General features: G+C 36.2%; 1 protein-coding gene across 20 annotated transcripts in view; it reads right to left on the bottom strand.

Annotated features, from left to right (window-relative positions):
- The window catches only part of CLASP1 (cytoplasmic linker associated protein 1), a 336,932-nt gene that overhangs the window by 116,883 nt on the left and 203,583 nt on the right, over nucleotides 1-16,466 (bottom strand). For all 20 annotated transcript variants that reach the window (XM_090279150.1, XM_090279145.1, XM_090279172.1 and 17 more), the window contains 7 exons: nucleotides 14,155-14,228; nucleotides 12,933-13,025; nucleotides 11,144-11,289; nucleotides 9,545-9,680; nucleotides 8,416-8,486; nucleotides 3,997-4,056; nucleotides 422-499 (listed from right to left, as the gene is read on the bottom strand). In XM_090279150.1, the coding sequence (XP_090135276.1) occupies nucleotides 422-499; nucleotides 3,997-4,056; nucleotides 8,416-8,486; nucleotides 9,545-9,680; nucleotides 11,144-11,289; nucleotides 12,933-13,025; nucleotides 14,155-14,228 (658 nt within the window). The remainder of the gene's footprint in view (nucleotides 1-421; nucleotides 500-3,996; nucleotides 4,057-8,415; nucleotides 8,487-9,544; nucleotides 9,681-11,143; nucleotides 11,290-12,932; nucleotides 13,026-14,154; nucleotides 14,229-16,466) is intronic.

Here is a 16,466-nt window from a genome sequence, read left to right as displayed (position 1 = left end):
GGGAAAGAAGCCCCATCATCAGGACTTTTTCACAGTAAATCAAGACATCACTTTGGATTATGACTTGGCTCTTAACAAAGCTTAATGAGTAACAGAATACACTGAGCATGCAAACAGGGGCTCTTCTAATTCATGGAATAATAGTATCTCATAAATTTTAAAATGAGCATTCTGTTTTCTACCGTAGTCCTGAAAATAGTCAGATAATATCAATTAGTCTTTCAGCCTGGGTATTAACCAACCTCCTAAACAAAAGGCTACAGATAAATTCTTAAATGACCTTTCAGGGTCATATTTAAAAGTCACGATTAACAAAATATTTTCATGTAACCCAAGTGTTTTTTTTAATAAGGCAATCTACACAAGGCATCTGAAAATAAAAGTAGTGAATTAAAAAAGTGGTATACAAATAAATACTTACTTTCTGGCTTCTATTCTTGCTTCAGAATCAGCATCATGTATTCCCTTCTTTATTGTTTCAGCTAATACTGATATGTGTCTACATATTTAGAAAAGAAAGCAGCAATAATCATTAACATATGTGTTATGCAGATGAAAACAAGTGTGAGAAATAGCTTCAAAATGGCAACGTGGCACTTAGAGCCTCTGTGCTCGCGGTGAGAAGGGTCACCCAGTAGTGATGAGTGCACGGGGCTCCACCCCCTATAGCGTAGGAGGTGTGACAGCTCTGCCCAGGAAGCAAAGGTAAACACAAAATGGTCAGAATGGCAGAGATCATGATAGAGATCCCAGTGATGCAGCTGACCAGACAGCAAATATCTAATCTAACGAAACACCACTCCTTTTCAACTTCATATGTTGGACTTCCATTTATTTTCTGGAACTTCTGGTAATTTATGGTTTTGCAGTAGTTTTATTCCTTCTTAGCTGTGGAGGGAGACAGAGCGTGTTGGTCTAGGCCTCCATCTTGGCCGGAAGTCTCAGCAGGTACTCATATTAATTAAATGAATGAGGAATGAAGATAAAGACTTTGAATGGGCTGGTGAAATTGGTAACTAGTCTTACGTTGTATGAAACTATTCTTTCAAGTCATTTCCCTTTTCTTAATGCTTTGTTAAAATAGTCAATGCGACAGTTTCATGATTTCTTCTCATCTAGGGTAGAACATAAGTAAAGAAGAATACCTATTTATAAAATGTTACATAATTTTATAAAATTGTTCATGATATATAGTGGAGCTTTAGAAAACATTTTCTTTAATTACAGAAACGTGATGCAGCTAGCCTCTTTAGTATTAAGATAGGAAATCCTTCTGAGGCATGGTTCAGATCTTTGGTTATAAAAATGCTTACAGACCTAACAACAGATCTAAAACAACACAGGGAAGGAATGAAGGCTAGTCCTGCTGAAATGAACAAAAACACATACAAAACTAGTGGTGAGGGAAAGAAAACTAGGTATCAAATCAACAAATCGAAACAAAGGGAAGGAACAAGCAGTCAACCAGTGCTGAAAGAAGAAATGAAAAGTGAGGAAAATGAGGAGAGGCTCAGAAACCTATGGGACAGCTATAAGCAGGCCAACATCCAAATCATAGGATTGCCAGAAGGGGAAGAAGAACTAGAAATTGAAAAATTATGTGAAAAAATAATGAAGCAGAACTTCCAGAACTTGGGGAAGAAAATAGACTTACAGGTCCAGGAAGCACAGAGAGTTCCAAAAAAACTGGACCCAGGGAGAACCACACCAAGACACATTATAATCAAAATGTCAAAAATTAAGGATAAAGAGAGAATCTTAAAAGCAGCAAGAGAGAAGAAGAGAATTACATACAAAAGGGTCCCAATAAGACTATCAGCTGATGTCTCAAAAGAAACTCTGCAGGCAAGAAGGGACTGGCAAGAAATATTCAAAGGAATGAAAATCAAAAACCTACAACCATGATTACTCCATCCAGCAACGCTGACATTCAGAATAGAAGGGCAGAGAAAGTGCTTCCAGGACAACATAAAACTGAAGGAGTTCATCAGATCCAAACCCCTGTTACATGAAATGTTAAAGAACCTTGTTTAGGAGAAAGAGGATCAAAACTATGAACATTAAAATGAAAACTGCATCACAACAACCAACAACAGAAGCTAGAGAACTGAAACAAAGGCAAACTAAGTAGGAAAAAAGAGTGGGAAAAGAATTATAGGTATGGGGAACATTATCGGGGGAGGTCAGCGGGGTAGGGGTAAAGGAAGGGGGGGAAAGGAAGGGATATGGTACAGGAATTAAGAAGCATAGTAGAAGGGAGTCGAGTACAGGAAGATGTTGAGAAGAACTATATGCACAACCAATGGACATGGACTAAGGGTGGGGGGCAACTGAAGGGAGGAGGGTCGCTGGATGGAGGGGAACAAAGGGAAAAGAAATTGGGACAACTGTAACAGCATAATCAATAAATCATATTTATATATATATATGAGTACCTGCTAAGTGACAAACACTGAGCTACAAGATGAATGACTACATGAGGCTCTACCTGAGTTCTTCATGCTTTTCTGTTCTACTTGCCTGTCCCCACATTAAATCCCTCATTCCACTTTCCACATACCAAAACTAGCAACAAATAAAGGGGATATAATACCCATGAGATTAAAAACAAGGAAACATTGAAAAAAATGTGGGCTATCTCCTAGATTCAAAGTACTTTCAAATGAAAATCAACCTCTGGGAGGTTTATTTTGTTTCATCTCTGACCTACAGTATGGGTGGGACTGCCAATACAATTTACTAAAATTCCACTCTAATAAAATGTTTCCTATGCTGTAAAGTTCTTCACAAATTATAGTAGTCCCTCTCTATATCACAGTTCACTTATGGAGGCCTCACTGTATTGTGGGATTTTTAAAAATATTATATTCAATTATTTATCGCTGATTTTTTTGCTATATCGTGGGATTTTGCGATATGTAGGTTTAAGAGTATAGAATATGTTTAAGAACATAAATAGTGTTTATAAAAGTGTGGAAAAGGTTAATAAGGGAGTGGGAAAGGTTAATAAGGGACTGGGAAGGGTTTAGAAACCTTAAAATATATATAAATACTAAAATAACTATAAGGTTCCTACTTCGTGGATTTTCACCTATCCCGGGGGGGCGGGGCACGGGTCTAGAATGTAGAATGTAATACCCATGATAAGTGAGGGAATACTGTATATAATATACCATGAAAAAAATTGGCACAACACCACCATTTATTTCTCCAAATTTAACTCAGAAATAACAAAAATGATTCTCAAAATTCAGAATCCTTCAAGAATGCTGTCATATCCCTGACTGGTGTGGCTCAATAAGTTGAGTGTTGTCCCACAAACCACAAGGTCACTGGAGGATTCCTGATCAGGGCACATGCCTGGTTTGTGGGACAGTTCCCTGGTAGGGGGAGTAGGAGAGACAAAGGATGGATGTTTCTCTCCCTCTTTCTCCCTCCCTTCCCTTCTCTCTAAAAAATAAATAAATAAAAATCTTTTAAAAAGAAAACAGGGGTTGAGTTTTAAAAAAGGAATTTTGTCATAATCCTACTTTTTAATATGATGACATGAAACTTACTAAACACCAATATGACTAAAGAGAAAACTGCTGATTTCCTAATAGAGAGATCAAAGAGGAAACTTTTAAACAAGTGAAATTTCTATAAGGACCTAAGAGTTAACACCCTGCCTACTAAGAACAATTTTAACCATTGACCTCATTGGAACTGACAGGAATGTCAAATTGCAGAATCAGAGTCAATAAACAGTTAATCCTGACTTTGTAGTTGTCATAGTGTACATTTGCCCACATCTCTAGGCACCTTAATATTACAATCAAGGAAATTCACTAAAGGCTTCTACTAATATTATGTGGCTCACATCAGCTGAAAAAACAGAAGTAGTCATGAGAATACCTAGATTCCTTCACTTCTGATAGAAAGTGGGTTGGACCACTCACAATCATTAAATCTCAATATTCAATTCAGGGGGGAAAACACAGCAAATCAGATGCTCACCGTTCCAGTGAATGTGTCTGCCATTCTTGTAAAAGTAAATCTAAAAATTCAAAACAGCGTCTGAAAATTGTAAAGAAAAAATATGTAACTTAGTAATTTGTATATTAGTGAAAATAAAAGTTTTTTCTTAAGTGAACCAACACTACTTTTTATAATCAATATATTTCTTCTAACTTTTGTGATTTAAAAAAAATGAAACAAAGATGGAAATAGAATTGACAAAATCAAAGCAAATGAAAAAAATTAAAACATCTATGGTGGTCATAAAGAAAAATCACACAGATATAAAGACAGAATACAAGAGTTCCCTACAAATCAGAAGCTTGAGCTTCATGGCAACATTACTAAAAGGTGCATCATTCTCATCTGTTTTTATGCTATTTCAAATAACATGTGAATACAGTGTGCAAACATGCACAAAAATTCAACGTACATTACAGAATCAGGCAATTGGTCTTTGCATTAATTTCACAGAATGCCTTGCACATAAAAGTAAAAAATACCGTGAAAAACTAAGTGTTTGCCAAATTTTCCTGCTAAGAAGGTCCTAAGTAGTGCTTAAAATATTTTTTTTCTAGCTACTCAGCTATTTTCTTCTCTTCAATATTTCAATATCCTTTCTTTCCCAGCCTTTTCAATTTTGTGATCTTTCTTAGTCTGATTTGTGCACTAAAACAATTCCAGTCCCATCTCCTTTGGATTACATAACCATTTTGGGTGAAGTCCAGGATATCCATCTTAATAGGAATAAATCTTTATAGTCTTGGGAACCCATTCAAAGAAATAAGTCAGTAAGTAATCTTTCTCTAATGACCTGACTTTCTTTCCCATGATCTTCCCAATTCAAAACCTCATAATCCATACAATTATTAATCACTCAATAAATTTTTAATAGAAGTATCCTATACTAGATACTAGAGATACAACAGTAACCAAGACACAGTATAGCACATGCTCCATGTGCAAAAAGCACAAGGGGCTCTAGACACACAGGAGAAATACTTAACTCAATCCTAGAGGCGGTAGGGGGTTCTGAGGGTTTATAAACCAAACTTTCTCCAAGGAAAGAGTGGTGTATGCCCACACCCATTCCTCACTATCGCTTTCCCCACCCTGCCCCAACCTAGGCCCTGGTTTTTCTTTTTCTACCCTTTTCCCTAGGTCATTTCCTGTTCTGACTTTTCTTGTGTCTCTCTCTCTTTTTATATGTGTGTGTGCCTATGGTAATTATTTATCTCTTAGTGAAAAAGAGATCTTTAGTGCTAATTCTTGTCTTAAATATTAATAAAAAAATATCACCATAAATAGATTTTGTTTTCAACTTTTTAGACTAACAGCACACACAGAAGTCTTATCAATATTGACATTATTTAAACACATCATTAATTAAAAACATCAGGTTAGAGCTTGTCTCTTTTCTCTACCTACTCATCATTCAAAAACGTATCCCAAGTTTTAACTTTCTATGATGCTTCTTGAGAATGTATCTGCTGGTTTTAATCACTACTCTCGCTGAATTCCTAAATCCACCATATATGCTATAATTCACCCTTCCACTGCTTTGCATTATTGTTTTTAATCTCTCCAACTAAAACATAAACTTCTAAAAGGCAGGGAAGTTGTGCAATGTATTTCTTACAAATTCTACAAAGCGAAGCTTGGTTACACTACCCTCTTTGGCTCTCTTTACCTTTCTAAAGGCAGAAGGATGGACCAGGTAGTCTCTATGTCTTCGTTCAGCATTAAGACACATGGTTCTGATGGATACTCACTCTGACTAAATATAGGAACAGCAAATCTGGGTGTATGTCTCAGAAACTGGTGAAGGGGGTGGCATTTCTACTGTCACCGTGCTTGCAGGCTGCTACTCACATTTAGCACCAAGGCCAGAGCTATTAAATGCTGTATACTGAGTTGTATGTTGAGGCCTCAACCCCAATATGATTGTATTTGGAGATGATGGGGTCTTCAGGAAGTAATCAAGTGTGTCTCTCATGATGGAACTAGTACCCTTCTAAAAAGAAACACCAGAGAGCTTGTTCATTCTCTCTCTCTCTCTCTCTCTCTCTCTCTCTCTCTCTCTCTCTCTCTCTCTCTCTCTCTCTCTCTCTCTCTCTCTGCCATATGAGGCCACAGAGAGAAGGCTGCCTCTGCAAGCTACTCTCATTAGAACCCAACCACTCTGGCACCCAATCTCAGACTGCCAGACCCCAGAACTGTGAGTAAAACATATTTCTGTTGTTCTAGCCATCCAGTGTATGGTCTCTTGCTATGGCAGCCCAAGCAGATTATCAAACATCCTATAATGTTCCACCACAAAGATCTGTGTCACTTCTCTGCAGCAACTCTACCTTATACAAAGGAAAAATACACTCTGAATTTTCTTGGAAACCTAAAACAATACTAACAATAACAGCAGCAGCAACAAATTTTAATACGGTTACCATTTATTAAGCTTTTACTGAGTGTCAAACCCTTTTACATAAGTGACTGGGGATCCAAAGAATAACCCTACACAGGGGTAGTACTGGGTTGGACAAAAAGTCCATTTATAGATTTTCCCGTAAAATAAAAGACACATTTTTCATTTTCACCAATAACTTTATTGATTTGGATATTTTTATAATGTCGGCTATCTCCCACTCTTGGCTTCTAGTGAGTAGAGCCCAGGGGTGCTGCTAAACATCTTCCAATGCATAAGACAGCCCCACAGCAAAGAATTACTTGACCAAAATGTCAATAGTACCAAGAAAGTTTGCAAACCAATTCTGACATCTTCAATGAGTCAAAGCACCTTCTCCATACACTGCACAAATCTTTTTTTACATTTCAGTTGAATTTTTTCCTTTCTTGAAATAATAAAGCATAATATGATTAAAATGTTACATATTTTCTTCCATCTTCAATATTAAAATGCTGCATAAAAATTCACCAATTTTGATAAGTTTTTTTAAATGCATGCTGATATGACAGATGTCAAATACAATCTAACAAAATTGTCTCAGATAAAGTTAAAGACAGCTAAGCACTACTAGTGCCATCGTGCAAAAAAAATTAAACAAACTTTTGGCCAACCCAATACTTTTAATCATAACAGGACAAATAATTAGTATGTGGGAAGAGATGATGCTCCAGCCCAAGTCTGTCACTTCTGAAATTCACTATCATTCCTATAACCTTGCTGACTTCACACACTCATCTCTAGGGAGAGTTGAAGCTACTCCACTCTCTTTCCAGGGAGAAGCTGAACTACGGTTGTCAAGGGCAAATTGCATTCCTCAGCTATATTCCTTGGCCATGCAATTCAAAATAAAGCTTTTTCAGTGGAAGGAGCAAATTTCTTTCTTTCTAGCTTTATACAGTTGAATTATTCCTCTTCTTTTCTTCTGCAGGCCGTCTACATAACTGTAAGATGGATATAAGGCTGCCTCAAGCTTAAGAAACTCCCCTATGAATGGAAACCTGGCAGGACCAACATGACATCCTAGAAAAGGAGGGAAATACCAGGCAGCTAAGGTACACTGGGTGCAAAGCCTGAGAGGGAATGCCTCTTCCACTGGGCTTGAATCAAGACAGAAATACAAGAATGGAGCAAAGAGGCTGCTGCCCATTAATGTACACTATAAAGCTCCTGATGACTCACTGAGAGGCTTCAGTGGTGTCCCTAAATCCCCTGAAAATCTATACAAAACCATCCATGTGTATTTACATTTTCCAGGGAAGAAGGGCCCCATACTTGAATTAGACTCTCAAAAGATTCTGTGACTCAACAGTCAAGAATCATGCATCCCAGCCAGAAGAGCCCTTATTTTTCACATGTGATTCTAGGGCAGCTTACCAGGACATAAGACAAAACAGGAACTTAGAAGCAAAGCCCTAGCTAGCTACCCAGGTTCTATCTTCTGCATATATCTTCCATAGCTACAGAGAAGAAGCAGGTGATTGGTCAGCATTCAGAATCCCAGAAATCACTATTGGAAGATGCAAACATAGACACATTCTCCTACCTATGTTAATATTAAATCACTATCTTATTTTTTTCTTGCACATATAGTTACTATTTTCATTCAAAGAATGGGTTACATCAATGACAAAGGTAGACAGACTATCTGAGGAGAAAATGTACAGTGGGGTCCTCTACCCTTCCTCCCCACCCAATCCCAATTAACTCACATCCCTACACACTCATCATTCTCTCACACACATGTACACATGCACATGAATGCTTGCAAGCACAAATAATAAAGGATGCCCAAATATACTTTCATGACTATTTAGATCATAATCCTTTAATCCAAAAGTACTTGTAGCAACCTTAAATAATGTTAAACATTTCAAACAAACATTTTCCCATTAAGAAAAATTAGAAAAACGTTTTTTAAACAATGCAAAAGTAATTAGGAAACTATAAAAATTTACCTTCTAACTGCAACAGACTTAGAGGTACAGTTGCTTGTTATGACAGGTATTAGCCTAGGGATGTGTGTGTGCTGTAGAGAAGAACAAAAAAGAGATGAACACTGGAAAAAACAAAAATAAAATAAAACTAGGACAACCATTTCCTTACTAACCTACCTAAAGCATATATATCATCAGATTAGAATTTCACTGAGTTTAGAAAAGAAGAGAGACAATCACTGGATAACACTAAAGGCCCTGACAAAATTTACACAGCCAAGACAACATAATTATATGTAAATAAGTCTAAAATTAAAACAAATTGTTGGTATAAAATCTAAATTGTCTTGAGTGTATTAGAGGTCTGAGTGAGTTCACAAGGGATCAGGAGACCAATTTATTTTGATACTATTTCAATGGAAATGTCCAGTAATGGCTCTGGGTTTAACATTTGAAGTAGGTAGTGCAAAGAGTAAAAACTAAAAATAATACAAAGTAAGTAACCCACAATAACCAGGAATATCCTGGGTTGACTCTAGTTAACATCAAGCCCCAGTTGCAAAAGTTGCCTCTGGGAAAACTGGACTTACTTGAGGGTAGGGAGACATGATAAAAAGAACTTCCATTTTAAGCCTTTGTGAATGTTTAGATTTTACTGAAAATTTGTACATAAAATACTCAAATAATCATTTAAATCTAAATAAATGTTTAGAACACTTAAGAGAATATTTTGTTTCTGTGCTTATATGCATTAGCAATTAAGTAAATAACAATTACGGGTGAAAAACAAAACCACAAGCACAAATACCTAAAGCGTAACAACTGGGGACTAAGAAGGAAAGAATGGGAGTATTATCTGGAGATATAAAGAAGAGTAGAAACTCAGAAGCAGATGGAGATGTTCAAATCTTCAGAAGCAATGATTCGATGACCAACACCTCAGTAACTACACATCATACCCATAATTCACATTACGAGATGTAAAAAGCTCATATGTTATAATTAAGTGGTGTAAAAATGGCCAATACTGTATAAAATATGACTCTAATTACATGTATTCACTCTAATGAAAAATGCCTCTAAATATTGCTTATCAACCACCAATATTTACCACTTGCTTATTCTATGTACAGGCCCAAAATATACTTACCCGAATGATTAACCTAACAGCTACAACACCAGAAGTGGCCATAATTTTGGCACTGTTTGGAATTAAATTAAAGATAGTTGGCATAATGGCTTCAGCTCCATGGTCAAATTTATTCCCCAGAACTGATGACAGATGCCTACAATAAGAAATGAATAATGGACTGCAGTTACATTTCTTGCAAACAGTAAAGCTTATAAACCTCTTAACATTTTAGAGCATTCATTTAAATTTATCTAGGGACAAAGGACAAGAGTCTCAAATCTTTCCAATGTACATATAGAGGACTTGGCAAACAATCATTAGCCCAAGAATGTGTTGCTTTTTAAAATAAATCATTTCCAACTAATTAGACTTCAAATAACACAAAATAAATTGGTCATATAGTAAAACATAAACATGAAAATGGCTGCTCACCCTTTTCCCCTCACCCTTTTATTTTTAACATAAAATATTCACTCTTCAACATCTGACTGTAGCCAAAACTCTTTAGGGGGCAGCGGGGTAGGGGGGCAGTTAATACAAAGAGAATTGTCTTTGTGATATTTCTGTTTTTAATTTATTGTTTTAGAGAGAGAACGAAAGGGGAAGGAGGAAGGAGGGAGAAAGGGAGGGGGAGAGAGAAAAACAGACAGAGAGACGGACAGACATTGATTTGTTGTCCTACGTATTTATGCATTCATTGGTTGATTTTGTATATGCCCAACCAGGGCTTGAACCTGCAACCTTGGCATATTGGGGTGATGCTCTAACCAACTTAGCTACCTGGTCTTGGTTGCACACAAAACTTTTACACAGCCACAATGCCACCTTATGTTACTGCTTCCTTGATATTCTGGCACACTTTCTGACACAGAAGCCCCAGGTTCAAACATTAATAGAATCTAGATAGGATAGAATTTTCCTATAATACAAGCCTTTAACTTATTAATTTTATAGCTACAGTACTCTTCTAGAAACAAACAAAAATTCTGATAATCATACTACATTATGACAACAAAATCAATAAAAAGCTGAGAAACGGAAGTTTATAAATTTCATTTTTACATATTAATAACAACTGCTTCAATTTTATTTTTTAATTTATTTTTATTTTATTGATTATGTTGTTACAGTAGTCCCAATTTTTTTTCCCTTTGCTCCCCTCCGCCCAGTATCCCCCTTCCCTCCAGCAATCCCACCCCCTTTAGTTTATGTCCATGAGTGGTGCATATAAGTTCTTTGGTTTCACCCTTTCCTATATTATTCTTAACTTCCTCCTGTCTATTTTGTATCAACCAACAATTATGTTTCCTAATCCCTGCACCATTTCCCCATTTCTCTCCCTTCCTCTTCCCAGCTTATAACCCTCCAAATGATCTTCAATTTTAAAAGAGGCTTCAGAGCTAAGTCATGGAATGAAGTTTAAACTCTGTCACACTTCACATAATTGGGTGAGAAATACTGTAAACGTATCGACAGAAGTCTAACTGGAATGGGTCTTGGAGACTAGTCAGAAGTAACATTAGAAAGACCCATCAGGCAGATTCAATGAACCATCTTTAAAGCCTGTGATGAGGCTATGTTATGATGTGTGAGAATCTGGAACATTGAAGTCCTTACCCCAACGTGATACAAGCCTCCCGCACTACCTGAGACCGCAGATCCTTAGCAGATAGTTTAAAGGCTCCATCCAAAAGTCGCAAATGTTGAAAGAAGTTATCATACTCAGCAGCACCAGCCAAAAGTAAAGATCTAATCTTTTTTAGCTAATGGATAGAGAAAATTAATATATAAAAAATAGCATACAAAGTAAGTCATCAAATGAGAACATCAAAGTTAAATGACATAGAAATCGTTTTCCAAGAAAAATTCAGCCAATTAAATGTTAGCTAATATACTTAACAAATCTAACATCACAAATAAAAACAAATAATTTTTAAAAACATAGTATGTGATAAATATTAGTTGGCCAAAAAGTTCATTTTGTTTTTTTCTGTAAGATTGCTCTAGTAGCACTTAGTTGTCTTTAACTTCATTCAAAACAATTTTGTTAAATTATATTGTGACAGCTATCATATCAGTGTGCATCTAAAAAAGAACTTATCAAAACTGGTTAACTTTTGTGTAGCCATTTTAATACTGAAGACAGAAGAAATTATGCAATATTTTTGGCATATTATGCTTTATTATTTCAAGAAAGGTAAAAATGCAAGTGAAACACACACACAAAAGATTTGTGCCGTATATAAAGAAGGTGCTATGACTGATTGAATGTATCAAAATCGGTTTGAAAAGTTTCATGCTGGAGATTTTTCGCTGGATGATGCTGCATGGTTGGGTAGACCAGTTGAAGTTGATAGAGATCAAATCGAGACTTTAACTGAGATCAATGTTATACCACAAAGGAGATAGCTGACATACTCAAATTATTCAAATTCATAAAGTTATTGGTGAAAATGAAAAATGTCTTTTATTTTATGGAAAACCAGTTGAAGTTGACAGCAATCAAGTCGAGACATTAATTGAGAACAATCAATGTTATACCACACAAAAGACAGCCAATATACTCAAAATATCCAAATCAATAAAGATATTAGTGAAAATGAAAAATGTATCTTTTATTGTAGGGAAAAAATTAAATGGACTTTCTAGCCGGCCTAATATTACAATTCTACAAAATGCATTTTTTAATTGAAAACATTTTAGTGTATATATTCTATCCTAATGATAAAATAATTAAAACTTTCATTTTACCTTGTAAAAAGCTCCTTCTCTCTAACCTACCTTCACCCACACCCTACTCCAACTGTCATTTATTTAATAAATTAAAGGAAGAAGCAATCCTATGGGTTATTTTTTTAGTATCCTCCACTGTATCATTACTAAAAGGATGGTCTGAATTTGAAATAGAATATAACAGCTCTCCTTACTACCCCTCTTCTTACCAGTCAACTACTGTAAAATAGCTTTCCTCAAATAAGACATACCCTCCCCTTAAATGTTCAATACACTTACTTTCATTAATCTAAAAACAGAACTTTCTAGCAAGCGATATGATGAAGGAACAAAGGAACACACACTGAAAATGCCACTAAAAAGCAGCTTCACTGGACAACAATCACAGATTTAAATCTTCACCAACATAAGAGTGGAGGGCATCACCGGGCATTTCACAAGTAGGTCCTTGTTAAAAATACAGGATACACATGAAGGTGTGAGTTGGCATGTTTTAAAAATAGAAATAAAACTGAGATGCTCTACTAAGAGGTCAAGTGTTAATGCAGTAATTTATATTTAAAATATTTACTATTTAAAATTCATTAGAGCTGTATCCCAATTCCATAATAAAGTACTTAGAACAGATAAGTAAAACTAATAAAAATGTAATCATATGAAGTCAACGGCTTACAGCATTTACTCTTTGCTCCCAATCATGCTTGTCATCAGATAATATTTCTCTAATCTTGTTTATGGATTCCTCAAGGTCTCGGCTGGAATAAATCTGTAAGCGAAATTAACTTACAATCAACATAAGAAAAATTAAAGAATAAAAAGATTTCTTAATTACATGAAGTCAAGAACATTCAGTAAGTATAGTAAAATAAATAATTTCACTCTCCAAAAGTACCTATGAGATAACATCTGGACAGATTTGTCTTAGAATGAGTTTCTTCACATTGTGAGTATATATCCACTAGATCTGATGCCCATGCATGGATAACCTTGCCTCAAATAAAGCTTTACTATAAATCTAAAAAATGAATTCACATATAAAAGAGAAAGAGGCCTTCTAGGGAACTGTCAGTGATGTACAAGTCATTTGTTACTCTTAATATTATACGTAACACCACAGTATACACACTTAACTTGAATCACTCTCAAAGCTACTTTCTCACTTATCCTCACATCTGACAAGAGAGGGAGGGGAATAATCAACCAAGAATAAGGCATGCTGAGAAAGTCAAGGACTTAAGGATGAAGGTCAGCCTAAAATGCCTATTATTTTATTTATACACATATGGCAACCAAACAGGAGGTGACAAGCAATTTACATATACATTAAATGTTACAAGAATCCAGAGCACAAATGGTTAATGTAGGCTAAGGAAAGTATTGTTAACCCCAGTCATTAACAACAACACTGAGAAAGTCAAAGCAGTTAAAATGTGTGACTTTACCCCAACTTGTACCAATAACATTTGCTTTACCTGTTAGGCATCAAAATGGTATAAACTAAGCTTTTATTAGAACATTCTTCATAGCTTTTCAGACACCGAAATCTTTCAAATTTATAAATTTTTCTAAGAAAACCCCCTAAATATGCATGTTTCGCTGTTCCCTTGTGTAATCTAACCTCTCTTTTATGTAACCTGACTCACAAACTTATTACTAGAGCAAGCAATTTCTCTATAGTTCTTACAGAAAGATCACCTTGGGTCTCAACTTTTGCTCCTCATTTCAGTTATAAAAGGCTCCAACATTCTGCATTCTGCAACCTCAGAGCTCCTGTATTCTTGATAGTTAAAATTACCTTACCTAGTAAGGAATGTCACATATTGCATACTTGAAAAATGAAATTTGAAGAATAAGCCCATCCTTGTTTTTAATCAAGCTCAAATAACCTCACTCACCTGTACTACAGGTACATCATCAAAAGCTTTAATAAAATCCTCTTCATCAACAGCACCAGCTCCTTCTTTTGTGGCTATAAAAAATTAATTTTTAAAATGTGAACAATGTATATTGAAAGAATCTGAATATATACAATAAAAACTACATTTTGGTAGGTAGTTAACCCTTTGTTTAAAGCTTAATAAAAATTTAGAGCCCTGGGTGACTCAGTTGGTGGGAGCATTGTCCCATACACCAAAAAGGTTATAAGTTTGATCTCCAGTCAGGGCACGTATAGGAGGCAACAATCGATACTTCTATCTCACATCGATGTTTCTCTCTCTCTCTCTCTCTCTCTCTCTCCCTCTCCCTTTTGCTCTCTTTAAAAATCAATAAACATATTCTCGGGAGAGTATTAAAATAAATTTAGTGTGTTGTGGAATTGATAAATATTACTAAATTTTAGTATCAAGATGAAGTATAGTACTTCTAGAATATCATGTACATTAGCTTAAAGACAATCAAAGAGGCTACTTAGTTAAGGATGAACAGTCTAGTCTTTAAAAGATTTAGACGGTTTATATTCTATTAATGTATAAATCTTTTGAAAGATTCTAATAAACAGATATAATAGAAAATTTAATTCTTCACAGAATGTTTATTTTTAGAAACCTAGAATAACAAATTTGTGAAATATTCAAATAAGCTCCAAAAATTTACTAGTTTCATTTCAACTTTCTATTAGTCTCAAACCATTTTCATTTCCTTTGAATTCCTGATAACTGTGTCAATTTTTCATTTATGCATCAGTAACAAGGTTCCCCTTATTGCTGTAAAATGCTTTGTATACTTAAAAGTTAATTGCTATCATTTAGGATATGAACCACACAAAATCTTCTGATATCTCATCAGGTCCTGCCCCCCTCCCCCCATAAAGGTTTCAAAATTTGTGTCTGTCATCGTCCTTGAACCCTCAGTGATTCACACTGATAGCCTGAGCAATCTTCTAGAGCCAATCTCACCAGACGCCTCTCTGGTGTTCGGTACCCTGGAGGAGCCTAAGCAGGAAAGGACCTTACGGGTAACCCTGGCAGCGAACACGTGCGCCACCTCCTTGACGAACAGCCGCTCACGAGCATCTGTGAGCCAACTGGAAACACTGAGACGTGGCGCTGTGACTGTGCTAGCGTTAGAGCTGGGTGCCACTGAGCAGACAGCTCTCGGATGCCTCCCCTGTGCCAGGTGCTGCGCCACGTACCACATATGGAAGAGGGCTCCAAGGCCTAAGGAATCTAGCAAGAAGGAACCAATAGAAAAATTCACGACCACGGTATTAAACAAAATGGGGAAAAGATGAGATCAGGGCTGAAGGAAAACAGGGCTGATATCTGTGCATAATTTACATAGCTGGGGTTTGGGGAAGAAATGTATAGGTGAGATTTGGAAGAAAAAGAAATGGTCTGATCATGCAGAAATTTTCTAAACCTTGTTTGTAGAACTGATGTCACCCAAGAATAGAACAAGAAAAAGGATTAGACGATTGGCCATAGGAAGAATGAAGTACTGATACACGCTACGATATAGACAAACCTCTGAAACATTATGCTAAGTGAAAGAAGTCAAACCAAAGATCACGTGTTGTATGATTTTATTTCTCTGAAATATTTATCATATGTAAATTCCCAGGTACAAAATGCAGATTGGTGATGGCCAGGAGCTGGGGGAGGGAAGAAATGGGGAGCAATGTATAAAGGGTGTGGGGTTTTCTTTTGGGGTGATAAAACTGTTTTGGAACTAGAGGTGATAGTTGCACAACACTGTGAATATACTACATGCCACTGAATTGTTACTTTTTAAATGGCTAATTTTATGCTATGTGAATTTAAGCTCAGTAACAAACAAACAAAATTTTAAATGCACCCTCCAAAAAAAGGTTAGAATGTCACTTTCTACATTCAGTACAGCTCCTTTTTTTAAAAAGAAAGTTTTATTTATTTATTTTAAGAGAGCAGGGAAGGGAGAGAGAAAGACAGGGAGATAAATATTCCCGTGTGAGAGAGACATCAATTGGTTGCCTCTCGCATGCCCCCAACTGGGCACCTGACCAGGAATTGAACCGGAGACCTTCTGGTTTGCAGGCCAATGCTCAACCAACTGAGCCACACCAGCCAGTGTAGTACAGCTCCTTTAACACAGACAGAGATGCCGGTGGCAAAGGCACTGCAATGGCAGCAAGGTGATCCATCCAGTCAACATACCAGCACTCTAGGGCCAGTTTAGAAAGCATGAAAGACCAGCAGGTAACAGCATTCTGATGCTAGTCCTGAATCCA

Source organism: Furipterus horrens, unplaced genomic scaffold (assembly GCF_987537825.1).
Source record: "Furipterus horrens unplaced genomic scaffold, mFurHor1.1.pri manual_scaffold_1, whole genome shotgun sequence".
Taxonomy (NCBI): domain Eukaryota; kingdom Metazoa; phylum Chordata; class Mammalia; order Chiroptera; family Furipteridae; genus Furipterus; species Furipterus horrens.
The sequence above is the reverse complement of the archived record's forward strand: the minus strand, read 5'-3'. Positions and strand labels throughout refer to the sequence as shown.